General features: G+C 38.4%; 1 protein-coding gene across 1 annotated transcript; it reads left to right on the top strand.

Annotated features, from left to right (window-relative positions):
- The first annotated feature begins 5,138 nt into the window (after positions 1-5,138).
- On the top strand, positions 5,139-12,378 carry LOC114028108 (taste receptor type 2 member 3-like). Its single transcript, XM_027842304.1, has 2 exons — positions 5,139-5,300; positions 11,458-12,378. Exons 1-2 carry the CDS (start codon positions 5,139-5,141, stop codon positions 12,376-12,378), a joined length of 1,083 nt encoding a protein of 360 aa, XP_027698105.1.
- Positions 12,379-13,654: the final 1,276 nt, after the last annotated feature.

Below are 13,654 nucleotides of genomic sequence, written 5' to 3'. Positions count from 1 at the left end.
CTTTATCCATCATGCCCCACATGAGTACTTTCCTTCCAACCACCTGATTAGCCTCATGTGTTGCCTTCCCCGATTAAAATGAAGCTCCTTGAGAGAAGTTGCTTGTATTTATATACTTTGCACTTGCCATAGTGCCTGCCATATAGCAAGCACTTAATAAAGGCTCATTGACTTGTTGACCTAACCCTGTGTTTCTTCCACTATCCTACTATAACAAGCAGTAGACTTTGACTCTGCCTAACTGCGCGAAGTGGAGGGGGAGGAATAGGAAAAGACAGAGATGAGCTTCCTTCTATCTGGGGCAGATCCTAAGTAAAAAACCCCAAGGCTACAATAACCACCTCACCCCCTCCAACCCTACAAAAAGATGAAGATGATCAATAAGGACATTCAGAGAAGTAAAGAATAGGAAGAACTGGGGCAAAGGGCCAGAATAAATGGTTATACTGGGCCTGAAGGAAAAAGAACTAGAATTCAGCTGAGAGCAGCATTGACTTCCCAAAAACTTGGAGCACAGTTAGAGGTTGGTGAAAAAGGGAAGAGTCAGAAACTGAGTGAGAAAATAATATGAGAAAAAAATTAAAACCACTCTAAAGCTCTAGAAAGAAAATTCAATCAAAAACCTAGAATACAAGCACACAAATCAAGAGAAGATATTAAAATTAGAAAGAAGGATGAATACTAAAATATCTAAAAGATTACAACCTTCTCTAAATAAATAATACTAGAAAAAGAAAAGTGAGCCAATGTTTGATGAAACACAGAATACTAAGAGAGCATAAAACAAAAGCAAAATATTCCAGAATAATTCAAAAAAGAAATTAAAAGGTTAAGAGAAGTTAGAAGGGAACATATGTCAGAATATATGGCCTGCACAGCAAAAATACTTAGCAGAATAGGACAACTTAATCATCAAGGAGAGTGAAAGAGAAAAACAGATTTGGAATATAAGTTGTTGTTTGTCCTTCATTCTCAAGGAGGACCATGACATCAGGAACGTGATGCAACAACTTGCAAGCAAATTGGATTTAAGTGAAAGAATAGAAGTACACTGAAGCTAAGGACATCTAGAAGAAGAGGTACAAAAGGAAATAATGCTAACAGAACTCATAATCTCTGTTATAAGCAAAAGTCACTGATCTCAAAGACAAGATGCACAAGGACAATTTAAGGATCGTATGTCTCCAAGAAAAACATGGCAAAAAGGAAATCAGAATACCATATTGCCAAAAGCAACACAAAAAAAAACCCTCAGAACTTCTATACACAGGAAACAAAAAGATTACTCAAAAGAGCCCATATGTTACATCTAAAAAAAGATACTATTCTTCAAACTCTGAGACACATAGCAGCTAACTTTAATAATTCAATTAACAAAAAAACAAATTTTTCAGGTGACTAGGGGAAATACCTTCAAATACAAATGAAAGGAAATTTAAATATCACATGTCTATTTTGCACCCACTAGAAACTTAAGAAGGGAAGGTAATAACATATTCCTAAAAGCAAAGGACATGATGCAAATCAAAATGACATATGCTGCAAACTTGAGCCCAATTTTCAATGAAGAAAAGATAGATATTCAATGACATTAAAAAAGGTGTTCATAGCATTCCTAAAAAACATGTATGGTTTGATCCTGAAATTCTGAAACTTTAGCTGAGTAAACATATACATCTTCTGTCATGTGCTTCTATGGGAAAACCTGTTCCCATGAATTTGGATTTATGATCCGTGCTCAGAAGCTATGAGCAAAAAGAAGTAACCACCATGTATGCCTACTCCCAAAGCAGTTACTCTAGTTCCTAAATGTAGGAAATGGTACATAAGCACAGATCTCTCTTTCCTACCAACACACACACCCATCCTGAACTTAAGTCCACTCTGCTACGTGATGGTCTCTTCCTGTAAAGACCAAGAGAGCAAGCTTTCTATCTGCCCACTTTTATTGACTGTAGAGGAGAGCAGCAACTCTAACAAGTGTCCATCCTCCTGAGTCTTGCCCAGCAATATAAGAGCACCCTGTGTCTCAGAAGGTACCATTGGACATACCTACACTCCAAAGAGACCTGTTAGTCAAGTGTTTGCAAACAAAAGCTGACATCCTATAAGACTGCATCAGGATGACTGGGGAATTCATCAGATTGATTAGGGACTCTCTGATCAGCAACACTTATATTGAATGGCTAATAATATATTGAAGACATTTAAATGTGAGCAGCTGAGCAGCATTATTCGGATGACTTAGAAGGGCTTGCTAGAACACCTAGGGAAAGGAGGAAGGAGAGTGCCTTACACTCCATCTGGCATTGTGATGGACCAGTAAGGAAGAGATGTTTAGCTCCCACTACCCTTTAAATTTATATTATACTTATTACTGTATATCTCGTAATTCATCTTCCTCCTACCAAAAATAAATAAATAAATTATTTGACTGTGTCATCAGATAGTAACAGTAAACCACCTGTCCAGATAAAGGCTCAGATCAAGGACCCCCAGGCAGGAGAAATAACCTCCCTTTGCTAGATTTTTCTAGTTTATACGTATAGATTATGCTTATTGTCAAAAAGAAAAAAGTAAAGAAAAGAAATTGCCATAAAGGAAATTAATTTGGAACCAATGCTTTTTCATGATGGGAATATGAACATATACCTAAAATCTTTTGGCATGAATAGGTCAGAGCAATGAGAGGTAGCAGAAAAGTGTGAAGGAAACTAAGAAGCTGGGGGCATAATGGTATTACAAAAAGAGTTCTGTTTGAGAAATCACAAAGCCTGCCTTCATGTCTTGGCTCTCCTACAACTAGTTGTATAACTTTGGTTTGGAATTTTCGTTTTGCTTTTTAAAAAAAAATATTTACCAAGTAGGATCAGGAAAGAAATAAGTATTTGTTAAATTATTATCTCAATTTATCTTCACAATAACACTGTGCTATTATTATTCCCATCTTACAGTTGAGAAAACTGAGGCCTACAAAGGTAATGTGACGGACTTGGCCAGGATCACATAGCTAGTAAGTGACAGGGGCTGACTTTGAACTCAGGTTTATCCGACCCCAGGCCCAAGAGACACTGAGAACTTAAGTATTTGCTCAGAGTCACACAGCCAATATGTGTCAGAGGTAGGACTTAAATCCAGCTCTTCCTGACTCTGAGGCCAGTTCAGCATGACCCAGAATATGTGGTTTACATGGAACCTCTTCTTTGTCATCTATTAAATGAAGGAGTTGGACTAAAATATTTATGATGATTTTTTGTTTTTTTTTCAACTTTTAAAAACCCTTCAGTTTAAGACTCAGGTAGGAAGAGGCTCAAGTCCTGGTGGGCATTCCTGCTGGGGTCCCTTAGAAGACTGGAGTTGGTGCAGAAGAGTCAGATCTGGGCTTTTTTTTTTTATTTACTTGGTGTGAAGAATGGTATATTATGTCTTTAGAATCCAGAGCATTTTGTAATGAATTCTAGGTGATGGAAAACTGTATTACCTATTTGTAATTCTCCCTTTCTGAATTCTTGCCCTGCTTTGATCCATCTTCCACTCAGCTTCTGGCTTCCAGCTTCAAGAGTGGACTGGTGGTTTCGGGCTCTCCTGGAGGAAGAGAAAGACTCTGGGAAGAAGGTAATGTTTAGAAGACCAGGGCCTAGAACAGAGGTTCCCAAACTTATTTGGCCTGGCACCACCTCTTAAAAAAAAATTTACTCAGTGCCCCAGTGGAAATCTACTTTCTTTAACCCTTTAGTGGTTATTTGAAATTTGTGTCATTTCAAAAAAATAATTTTAAATGAACCACCTTAAATTTAATAATCTATTGTAAATTTGTGGGGTTTTCCTGCATTGAAATTTTGATGACACAATATTGCATCATATAACTATATAGTATGCACATATTCTTGTCCTGATGCATTATGGACTTCCCTTCAATGAGCAACACACTTTCCTGCCAACACTTACTTGTTAAGACCTGTGGGTTGACTTAACCACTAATCAGTTACAACTTGCATTTTGTGTGTTTATTTGGAAAGTAATGTAATCACTATGACTGTAATTCTGTTACACAAAAGATGAAATATGTACAAACGGTTTTTCAAATTTTTCTTATCATCTTTTCTTTCCTTATGCTTCCATCACCCCCGTATTTTTATTGAATGCCCCCCAATTACACCCAAGACTATTACTGCCCCCCTGGATTGTTCCTGTACCCTACAGGGAGCAGTATTGCCCACTTTGGGAGTCTATGTATGAGAATATGCTCCTATTCTCAGCTTGTATCATCTTGGGGATGAGATAAGGCCTTCCCTCTCTTCATCTCTCTGTCTCTATCTCTGTCTCTCTCTCTGTCTCTCTCTCCCTCTCCCTCTCTCCTTTCTTTCTCTGCTTTTCTTTCTCTCTTTCTCTCTGTGTCTCTCTGTCTCTGACTCTCTCTCTGTCCCTCTGTTTCTTTCTCTCTGTCTCTTTCTGTCTCTCTCTCTCATTTTTCTCTGTATCTCTCTGTCTCTGTCTCTTTCTTTCTCTCCATCTCTCTCTTTTTCTCTCTGTCTCTCTCATTTCTCTCTGTCTCTCTCTAACAGTCATGTGCTAATTCCAGGCTTAGGCCCTTGATTACACATAGGGTCAGTCAGTCCACGTCACCCCTGTTACTCACTAAGCTCCAGGGGCTCACTATCACCTCCATGATCAAATATAAACTCCTCTGTGTGGCATTTAAAGGTCTTCACCTCCTGGCCCCTTCCTCTCTCTCCAGGCTTCTCACACTTTGCTCCCCCCATACTCCAGAGCATAGCTGTATCAACATATTAGTTAACCCTAGTTGAGACACTACTGACCCTCTCCATGTCTTTACCCTGGATGTCCTGCATCTGCAGTGCTCATCCTCTTCACCTCCACCTCATGGTTTCCTTGGCTTTCTTCCAGGCTCAAACTCAGCCTCCAGCCTCCTGGACACAAGCTGAGGTTCTGGGAGGAGGCAGGAGCGGGAAGTGACCAAGAGACAGCAGAGCCATGAGACCAGGGCAGGCGGGAACCAGGCACGGAAATGGTGAAGTGGCTGCTGTTGCTGGCCTAGGGTGAGCGGCCCAGTCCCTGGAAGATTCCCCACCTGGCACAGCACCCACCCCAACCATGCCCTCCCCAGGCCCAAGTTCATGGGCCCTTTGGCATGGAGAGGCCTGGCCCAGACTGTCCTGACCCAGCTGCTCCAGAGCTCCACCACTGGACTTGCTGGTGGGGAAACAGAACCAACTTCTACCACTGACCTCAGCATGGAGAGCAAGACCCTGGCCCAGAAGTGGCTGCTGCATGCACAGGTCTCTCTCCCTGCCCAGGCGTGACACTTCAGGTCAGCTCTGCTGCACTCACCCCAAGCTTCACATATTAGAGGTACATTAATCTGAGCATTTAGAGGAGATTCTAGGATGACATTGAATGAACCCTCTAAGAAGGGGAAGAGAACAAGGGTCCCATCAGATCCTTACTGTTTTCTTAAGGTATTCAGAGAGTACAAGAAGAAAAGCAGAGGACCTAGGGGTGGATTGGGTCCATTCTGAGAACTTTGAAGAAGGGGAAAAGAAAAAAGAGGGTAAAAGAAATACACAACTGTGGAAAGGAGGAGGAAGGTGGGGGGACTTGTGATTTCTCATAATTGGATTGTGTTAAAAGGGCATATAAACTTGTAAGGAGCAGAGTTGGTGGGAGTGCAGTAGGGAGGAAGTGGCCATCAGATAAACCCCACCCTTAGTTGAAATGGACAGGGTTGAAAACACACTATTTAGTAAAGGAAGATATCAAACTCAAAAGAGTAACAAGCACAGATGGGTAGGGAAAGGATAAAATGTGGCAACATTGAGGAATGAGTAGCCACAAGCAAAACAAATTTTCCTGATCCTGAAAGATCCATCAAAAAGAGAAAAAAAGAAAATCAAATAATGAGAAAAGAGGAGCTACCTATCAACTGGGGAATCATTGAACAAGTTATGATCTGGAAATAGAATGGCATAGTAAGGTGTATTAGTGATAAAAGAGATAATTTCAGAAAATTCTGGGAGCTATAAATTGATGCAGAGTGAATTGAACAGAACTAGGAGAACAGTTTGCATGTAGACGAACAATTTTGCTAAGAAAAACAACTCCAAAAGACTTAAGAACTCAGAAATGAAATAATGACCCTATTATCCAGAGGACCTAGAATGAAACATGTTTCTTACCTCCTGACAGGCAGGTGATGAACTCAAGGTAAAGAAAAAGACACGTTTTTGGCCACAACCACTGTGAAGGTTCATTTTGTTTAACCACACTTTTCTGTTACATGAGGTTTTCTTTTTCTCTGTTTATAATTGGAAGGATTGGAGGGGGGAAATGAGTTTAGCAATAATGATGTCCCAAAAAAGAGACCTATTGAAACAATTTTTTTGAATTACATAGAAAGGAACAGAAGTTCAGAGTGAAGTTGAGATAAGCAGGGAAGTTTTGAAAATAATGTGTGGAAGTTATTATATATTTTTTTAAAAGCAACTGGTGTGAAATAGACATTCACAGATTTTGTACAATCCTCTTTTTGTCTTCTCTTGTGTAAAAAAAAGTATAAGAAACTTGTTAGATGAATGAATAAAAAAGAATTAAACTATACCTACAACTTTCCTCTCTCTACTAATCTAGTAAGACTGGAAAGAAAAGAAATTAAGTTAATCTTTTTTGACTTGCTCATGGCAAAGGCATACTAGCTCCTTGTGATATCTACTCCTTTTTTTAGATGTTTACCATCCATCTATTTAGTAGTATGTTCTAGAATTTTTCCAGAGATCAAAGACAAATTCACTATTTCATAGCTGGTAGATTTCACACTCTTCAGATGTGTCATGTTCAGATAACAGTGAAATGCATGTGATGCATTTATGTGCAACTTGATGCTCCTTTGTTTAAGCCATGAAACATTATCTTCCACGTGACTCTGATCGCTCCTTTCTCAATGTGATACTGAATCTACAGTTTTTTCATCAATAAGCACTTCATAAGCAGGGAACAGTTTTTGATAAGTTAATATAAATTATTTAAGGAAGTGATTTCAAAGGAATATGGCTTCCTGGACACTTACAGGAGGGCAGAGAGATCTAGGAACTAGGTAATGAAAATGGGAACACAGGGGGACTTCACCATCTTGTAACATTCTGTCACCAAAGAATAGTACATTCCTATCTTTGACAAAAATTGTTGCAACAGATCAATTCAGATGAAGCAAGTCATCTCCATCTTATAAATTCCTCAGGAAAATAGCTTATAAAATGATGACAAGTTCCAGTTGCCACCAGTCTTTCGGAGAAATAGTAACTGGCTGCCCTTCCCTTTAGACACCACTGAACAAATCTCCATTAGACATGGGCTTAGCAGCACATCCACTCAGAATGCACTTCCCTTGGTCCTCTCAATTTGTCACTTCTGCTGGGTTGTCCTAGTTATAATGCTAGCAGGCACTAGCACATTGAACAGTGCTGGTATATCTGAATAGAGATGCAGATATTATAGAATGTGAGGTAATTTTAAGAAGAAGAGATCAAAGCGAGAGATAGTCACATGAAAAAATGCTCTGAAGCACTACTAATTAGAGAAATACAAATTAAGGCAACTCTGAGATACTACTTTAACAAATATCAGATTGGCTAACATGACAGAAAAATAAAATGACAAATTCTGTAGGGAATGAGGAAAAATTGGGACACTATTGAACTGTTGGTGGAGTTATGAAATGGTCCAAATATTCTGGAGAACAATTTGGAACTACATTCAAAAGGCTTTAGAATTGTACATGACTTTTGACCCAGCAACATTAATACTAGATCTGAATCCCAAACAGATTAAAAAAGGTAAAAGACCAATTTTTACAAAAATGTTTATAGAAACTCTTTTTGTGGTAACAAACAATTGGAAATTGAGGGGATGCCCATCAATTGGGGAATGGCTGAACAAGTTGTGGCATATGATTGTGATGGAATATTGTAATTCTGATATAATAAATGATGGGCAGAATGGTTTCAGAAACACCAGGGAAGATTTATATGCAAAGTGAGGGGAGCAAAACTAGAAAAACATTGTACATAGTAACAGGAAGATTTTACAATGGACAACTAGTCTGATCAAGGCAATAATTCAAGACAATTCCAAAGGACCTATGGTGAAAAATGCTACACACCTCCAGAGAAAGAACTGATGGAATCTGAATGCAGATCAAAGCAGGCTTTTTTTTGTTTTCTAAATTTTTTTAGAGATTTTCATCCCTTTTCTATTGCAACATGGCTAATATGGAAATATGTTTTGCATGACTGTACATGTATAATCAATATCAAATTGCTTCTCTTCTGAAGGAGAAGGGAGAGGAAAAAAGGAAGAGAATTTGGAATTCAAATTTTTGTAATGAATGTTAGAAAAAAATTTACATGTAATTTGGAAACATTTAACAAAATAAATAAAAAGATTAAAAAAATATATTGCAGAGTGTGTATTTCCTAGGTTCTTTAAACCTTAGAGGCAAGTATGTGGAGCAGTGGATTGATAGAATATTGGGCTGAGAGTAAGGAAGATCTGAGTTCAAATATGAGTCTGATATTTCCTCATGGTGTGCCCCTGAGCAAGTCACTTAGCCTCCTTTAGCCTCAGTTTTTTCAACTAAAATGGAAATAATAATAGCACTTACCTCAAAGGTTTCCTGTGAGAAAATACGTGTAAAGCAGTACCAAGGTACAGGAAGCCTAGAGTGCTTGGACAAAGAGATCCCAAGAGAGTCAGTTACCTATGATATAACTTCTTTGAGAATTTTTGCTGTGGATGTGAGGTTAGAAGCAGACAGCATTCTGAATAAGATGACCTGAGGGGCCAGAAATCTATAGCAACCTGACCTGAGACACTCCAGAGGGCTCTGAAGACAACAGCATTCTAAATCCAAAGAGTAGCAGGAGCTTGAAATTTGCCAGTACTCTGAGCTCAGAAACACCAAAGGAGGTGGAATCAGTGACAGGAGCCCTTGTAATGAAGGTCAAGACCAAAAAGGAACTGACCATCCCATCTAACATTGCAAAAAGATTCAGAATCTAGCCCTAGTAAAAGACCCAAATCAGGAACTGATGCTGGAGATGTGAGTCAACAGAAAAAAAAACAAACAAACAACAAATATGATAGGACAATTGATACCTAATAGATACACCTAGAAAAAGAGAGAAACCACAAAAAGATTACAAAGATGTGCTCAGAAAAAATGTCTTGGCCACAAGCACTAAAAGGGTACATGGAAGAAAAGAAGTAGATTTCTGATAATGAAATTACAAATGAAATAAGATTTCTTGAAAAAAAAGAATTAAAAGGAGGATAAATACCCTAAAACATAAGGAAAGATACCATATCCAAGTATCAGACTCCTGAAAATTGAAATGAAGCAAATAAAACTCAATGACCCTATAAAATAAAAGGAAATATTAAAACAAAATTAAAGATTAAAAAAAGAATAAAAGGTAAGGCATTTATGATTTTTAAATGACCTAGGAAACAGCTCAAGGAGAGATAGTTGAAGTATAAAATATGTGGGAGTGGAGGAAGTAAGAGTTGTCTTAGTATATAGGTGTTGCTCACACGTGGCATGAATAGATATGATCTGATGCACCACCAGCATTCCATCTGAGGGAAGGATCAGAAGATCCAAAAAATTCAAGACTCAGCAATCCCTTCTCCATTCTCCATGCCTCAAATATCTTTGCTTTAGAGGTATGATAGAGTCAGAATAAAATCCAGGATATCAACAATCATAGGAAAAAAGTGTTCTAAATCACTAATAATAAGAGAAAGTCAATGTAAAACAATTCTGAGGTTTCACTTTACTCATATCAGATTGTCTAATTGGGCAAAAAAACAGAAAAATGAGAGTTGCTGACTGGAGTGGGAGAGAACAATCTTGCTAATATATTGTTAGTGGAACTATGAATTGATCTGAGCAGTTGGAGCTATACTCAAAGTCATTAAATAATCTTTATTTGCAAAATACTTGGCAACCCTAAAGTACTCCATAAGTCCTAGCTATTATTATTCTGTATACACACAGGTATATATACATAAATATATACGTGTCTGTGCATGTCTATGTGTACACCCAAAAAGATAAAAAGAGAGAAAGGATGCAAAAGTACAAAAATATTCAGAGTAGTACCTTTTTTGTAGCAAAGAATTGGAAATTGAGGTTATGCCTAGCATTTGGAGGATGCCTGAACTTATTATGGAGTATGAATGTAGTGGAATGTTATTGTGCCATAAGAAAGATGAAAAGTGTGATTCCAGAGAAATTTGGAAAAACTGGTATGAAACAATGCAGAGTGAAAAGAATAATTTATATAACATTGTAAAAACTAACAACTCCCACCAATGCGGTGACCCACGGTGAATGCAATGAGAAAGCATGCTACCTACCTACTAGAGGTTATGGAATAGAGGAACATAATGAACCACAGATTTTGGAGATGACCAGTGTGTTGGTTTGTTTTTGTTGACTATGCATATCTGTTACAATAGAAATTTTTGGTTTCACTCTCTTAAGTTGGGGGGTATGAAGTCTAGAGAAAATAGGGGCCAGTGGAAATGCTGCCAAAAGAAAAGAAAATAGTGTTATTAAAGGATTTGTTTTAAACACAGGGAAGAAAACAGAAAGCAGTGGAAAGGAAGACACAGAGGACAGCTTTGAAACTAACATGTTGAATTCATTTTATGGTTTTGGAAAATACATAAGCTGTATTATAATCAAGATTTTCAGTTTCACATGCATTTCATATACAGAAATGTTAAAGGCAATAAATGGTTAAATTGATAGATATGTATAGACACACACATACAGACACACAAATATATATATGTTTATGGTTTGGGGAGAGTAACTCTTCCAAACAGCTCTTTTATCCAGTTCCTTCACCCTTGACCCGTTCCAGATACCTCTCCAGTGGACTGTACTTTCTGGGGTAACAAGAACTAATTCCACTCTCTTTATGTGACAGAGAAACTTATTATCTATATGGAACTGAATCCTCCATTTCTCTGACTCTGACCCCTCCCTTCTCTGTGTGATACTAAATCCTGCAACTATTTGCATCTTAGCAAAGAACTATTGGGCTTTCATCCATGAAATGACATTTATTACACAAGTAACTGAGAAAACTCCAAGCCTGAGGTCTGAACTAGAGAACAATAGCAGAACAGTTTGGAAGGAGCAATTGCAAGACTGACCCTGAAGAATTTCTGAGCACTTTGGACAGAGGCAGCAGTACAAGTCAGAGAAGGACAAAAGGTACTACTGACACTGGAAAGCAGGCGCCTGTGTGTGCTTACTTACCTCAAATCAGAGGAGCTATAGAACAGTAGCAAGGCTGCAGATAACAGAGAGATTACCAAGCTGGGGAAATTCATCTGCAGACATGCTGAACTCATTCCAAATCTTTTTTTTTGCTCATGGCCTTCAGTCAGTTCATTCTGGGGATTTTGGGGAATGGCTTTCTTGGGCTCATCAATTGCATCCACTGGATCAAAAGGAGCAAGATTTCCTTATCTGACTTCATTATTATGAATTTAGCCTTCTCCAGGATCTTCCTGCAATGTGTGATCATTTTTGATGCCACTCTCTTGGTGCTATATTCTGATTTCTATTATGGAGTGACAATAAGTCAAATTCGTGAAACTAGCTGGACCCTTAGTAACTATTTAAGCATCTGGCTGACCACCTGCCTCAGTGTCTTCTACTGCCTAAAGATTGCCATTTTCTCCCATCATGCCTTCCTCTGGCTTAAGAGGAGGATTTACCAGGTGATTGCCTCCATTCTGCTGGGCAGTGTGCTCTTCTTTTCCTTCAATACAGTGCTACAGATCCGAAAATTCGATATATATTCTGGCCTCCTAAAAATGAGACTCATTACAAACTACACTGAAAATCTCATAAGAAAGGAAAGAGAATTGTATGTCTCCCACCTTCTTGATCTCCTGTTGTTACTGATACCGTTCATTACATCCCTCTTCTCCTGTCTCTTACTCATCCTCTCAATGAGAAGGCATACCAGGATGATGCGGCACTATGTCACTGCTCCCAGAGATCTGAGCACTAAGGCCCATGTGAGAGCCACCATTGTAATGTTTTCCTTCCTCCTACTCTTTGTCTTTCATTTTGTCATTCTCTTCATTGGGACAGCAATGACTTTCCTGGCATATGCCAAGCTGATAATGGTTATAGAGTTGGCTACCCCTGTCTATCCCTCTGTGCATACATTTATCCTCATTTTGCAAAACAAAAACCTGAAGCAGGCATTCCTGAGGCTGCTGCAGTTGAAGAAGGGCTGCAGGAAAGGTGGGGTCAAGGGATCCTTTCCCTGCTAGTGCAACGTGGGAGGGGGAGAGCAGTATAGGCTCTCTGAATCTTCTAAATTTCTACTCTTCTAGGTAGAAGGGAGAGCATTGAACCTATAATTAGGAAGTCAAATTCTGCCTCAGACTCTTACTAGCTGCATGACCTTGGGAGAGTCATTTAACCACTCTCTGCCTCATTTTTCTCATCTGTAAAATGTAGATAATATTCGCACCTAACTCACAGGGTTGTTGTGAGAATAAAATGAGAAAATATGATTAAAGCTCTTTGCAAACTTTAAAATACTACATAAATGCTGACTACTATTATTATTGTCATTATTTAACATTATATATCAATGCATATATATATATACATAAAATAATGTCCATCAGTTTTTCTTTACATAGAGTAACTTTTTAAATGTTTTAAGACATTTAATGAAATCTGAATTTGATTCAAAACATTGGGTTTTGTATCCAATCATTCAAATGTGTTAAATAATATGTGTGTATAACATATATAGATATAGATTAAACATATAGATAGAGGACAAGGGTTTTCCCTTTGGGAGCAGAGTTTACTGTGGATTTCTTATATTTGGACAATACTAGTAAGAGGGTAACCAATGATTAGGGGCAAAGAATAATGTGTTTGTAATATGCAGATGTCAGTTGTAATCAGTTCCCATGTGTCAGATATTTCAAAAGCTACAGAGGCATAAAGGGAGGTTTGAAGAGTAAGTGGTGGATGGGAGGGGGAAGGGGGTTGGTGATGGGGGAGGGGGAAAGATATTATCTCTTATTTATATAGTGCTTTATAAAGTGGTTTTATCAGATCAATGCTAGGAGGTAGAGAGTACAACTATATTTATACTAAGGTAATAACATGACCAGATAGCTGGGGCTCACATAGGACAGATATAATCCTGGAGGCTGACCCCAATAGGATCATTTTTTTTCTCTCTGACTTGCTGCTCCCACTTAAAGTGGTAATAAATTTTCCTGGCATACTCGCCATATAGCTGGTTTCTAAATTTCTCCAAATGAGAATAAAAGTAGCCCCCAACTTCTGTATAGGTACTCAAGGCAGCAATGTCTTGAACCTTTATTTCACCCCACAGAAAATGCAGAAGCACTCATAGGAGTTCAGAAACAGATTCAAACAGACCTCTCCAAACACACACAAAAAACCCTCAAATAACCCATAAGCTCCCTCCAGAGAGGAACTGAACAGGGGGTGACTATTGGGGCAACCCTTTGAAGTTCCAGTGAGACTTTTTCCTCCCATAGGCCTACATTGTAACCC

This window comes from Vombatus ursinus, unplaced genomic scaffold (assembly GCF_900497805.2).
Source record: "Vombatus ursinus unplaced genomic scaffold, bare-nosed wombat genome assembly UNPS02014870.1, whole genome shotgun sequence".
Classification (NCBI taxonomy): Eukaryota; Metazoa; Chordata; class Mammalia; order Diprotodontia; family Vombatidae; genus Vombatus; species Vombatus ursinus.
This window is presented reverse-complemented; position numbering and strand designations above follow the sequence as displayed.

Excerpts from the sequence above, each read along its gene's own strand:
- LOC114028108 (XM_027842304.1), top strand. The coding sequence starts at position 5,139 with ATGGGCCCTTTGGCATGGAGAGGCCTGGCCCAGACTGTCCTGACCCAG. Across the intron at positions 5,301-11,457 it reads AGTGGCTGCTGCATGCACAG|TTGCTCATGGCCTTCAGTCA; the intron begins GTCTCTCTCCCT and ends AAATCTTTTTTT.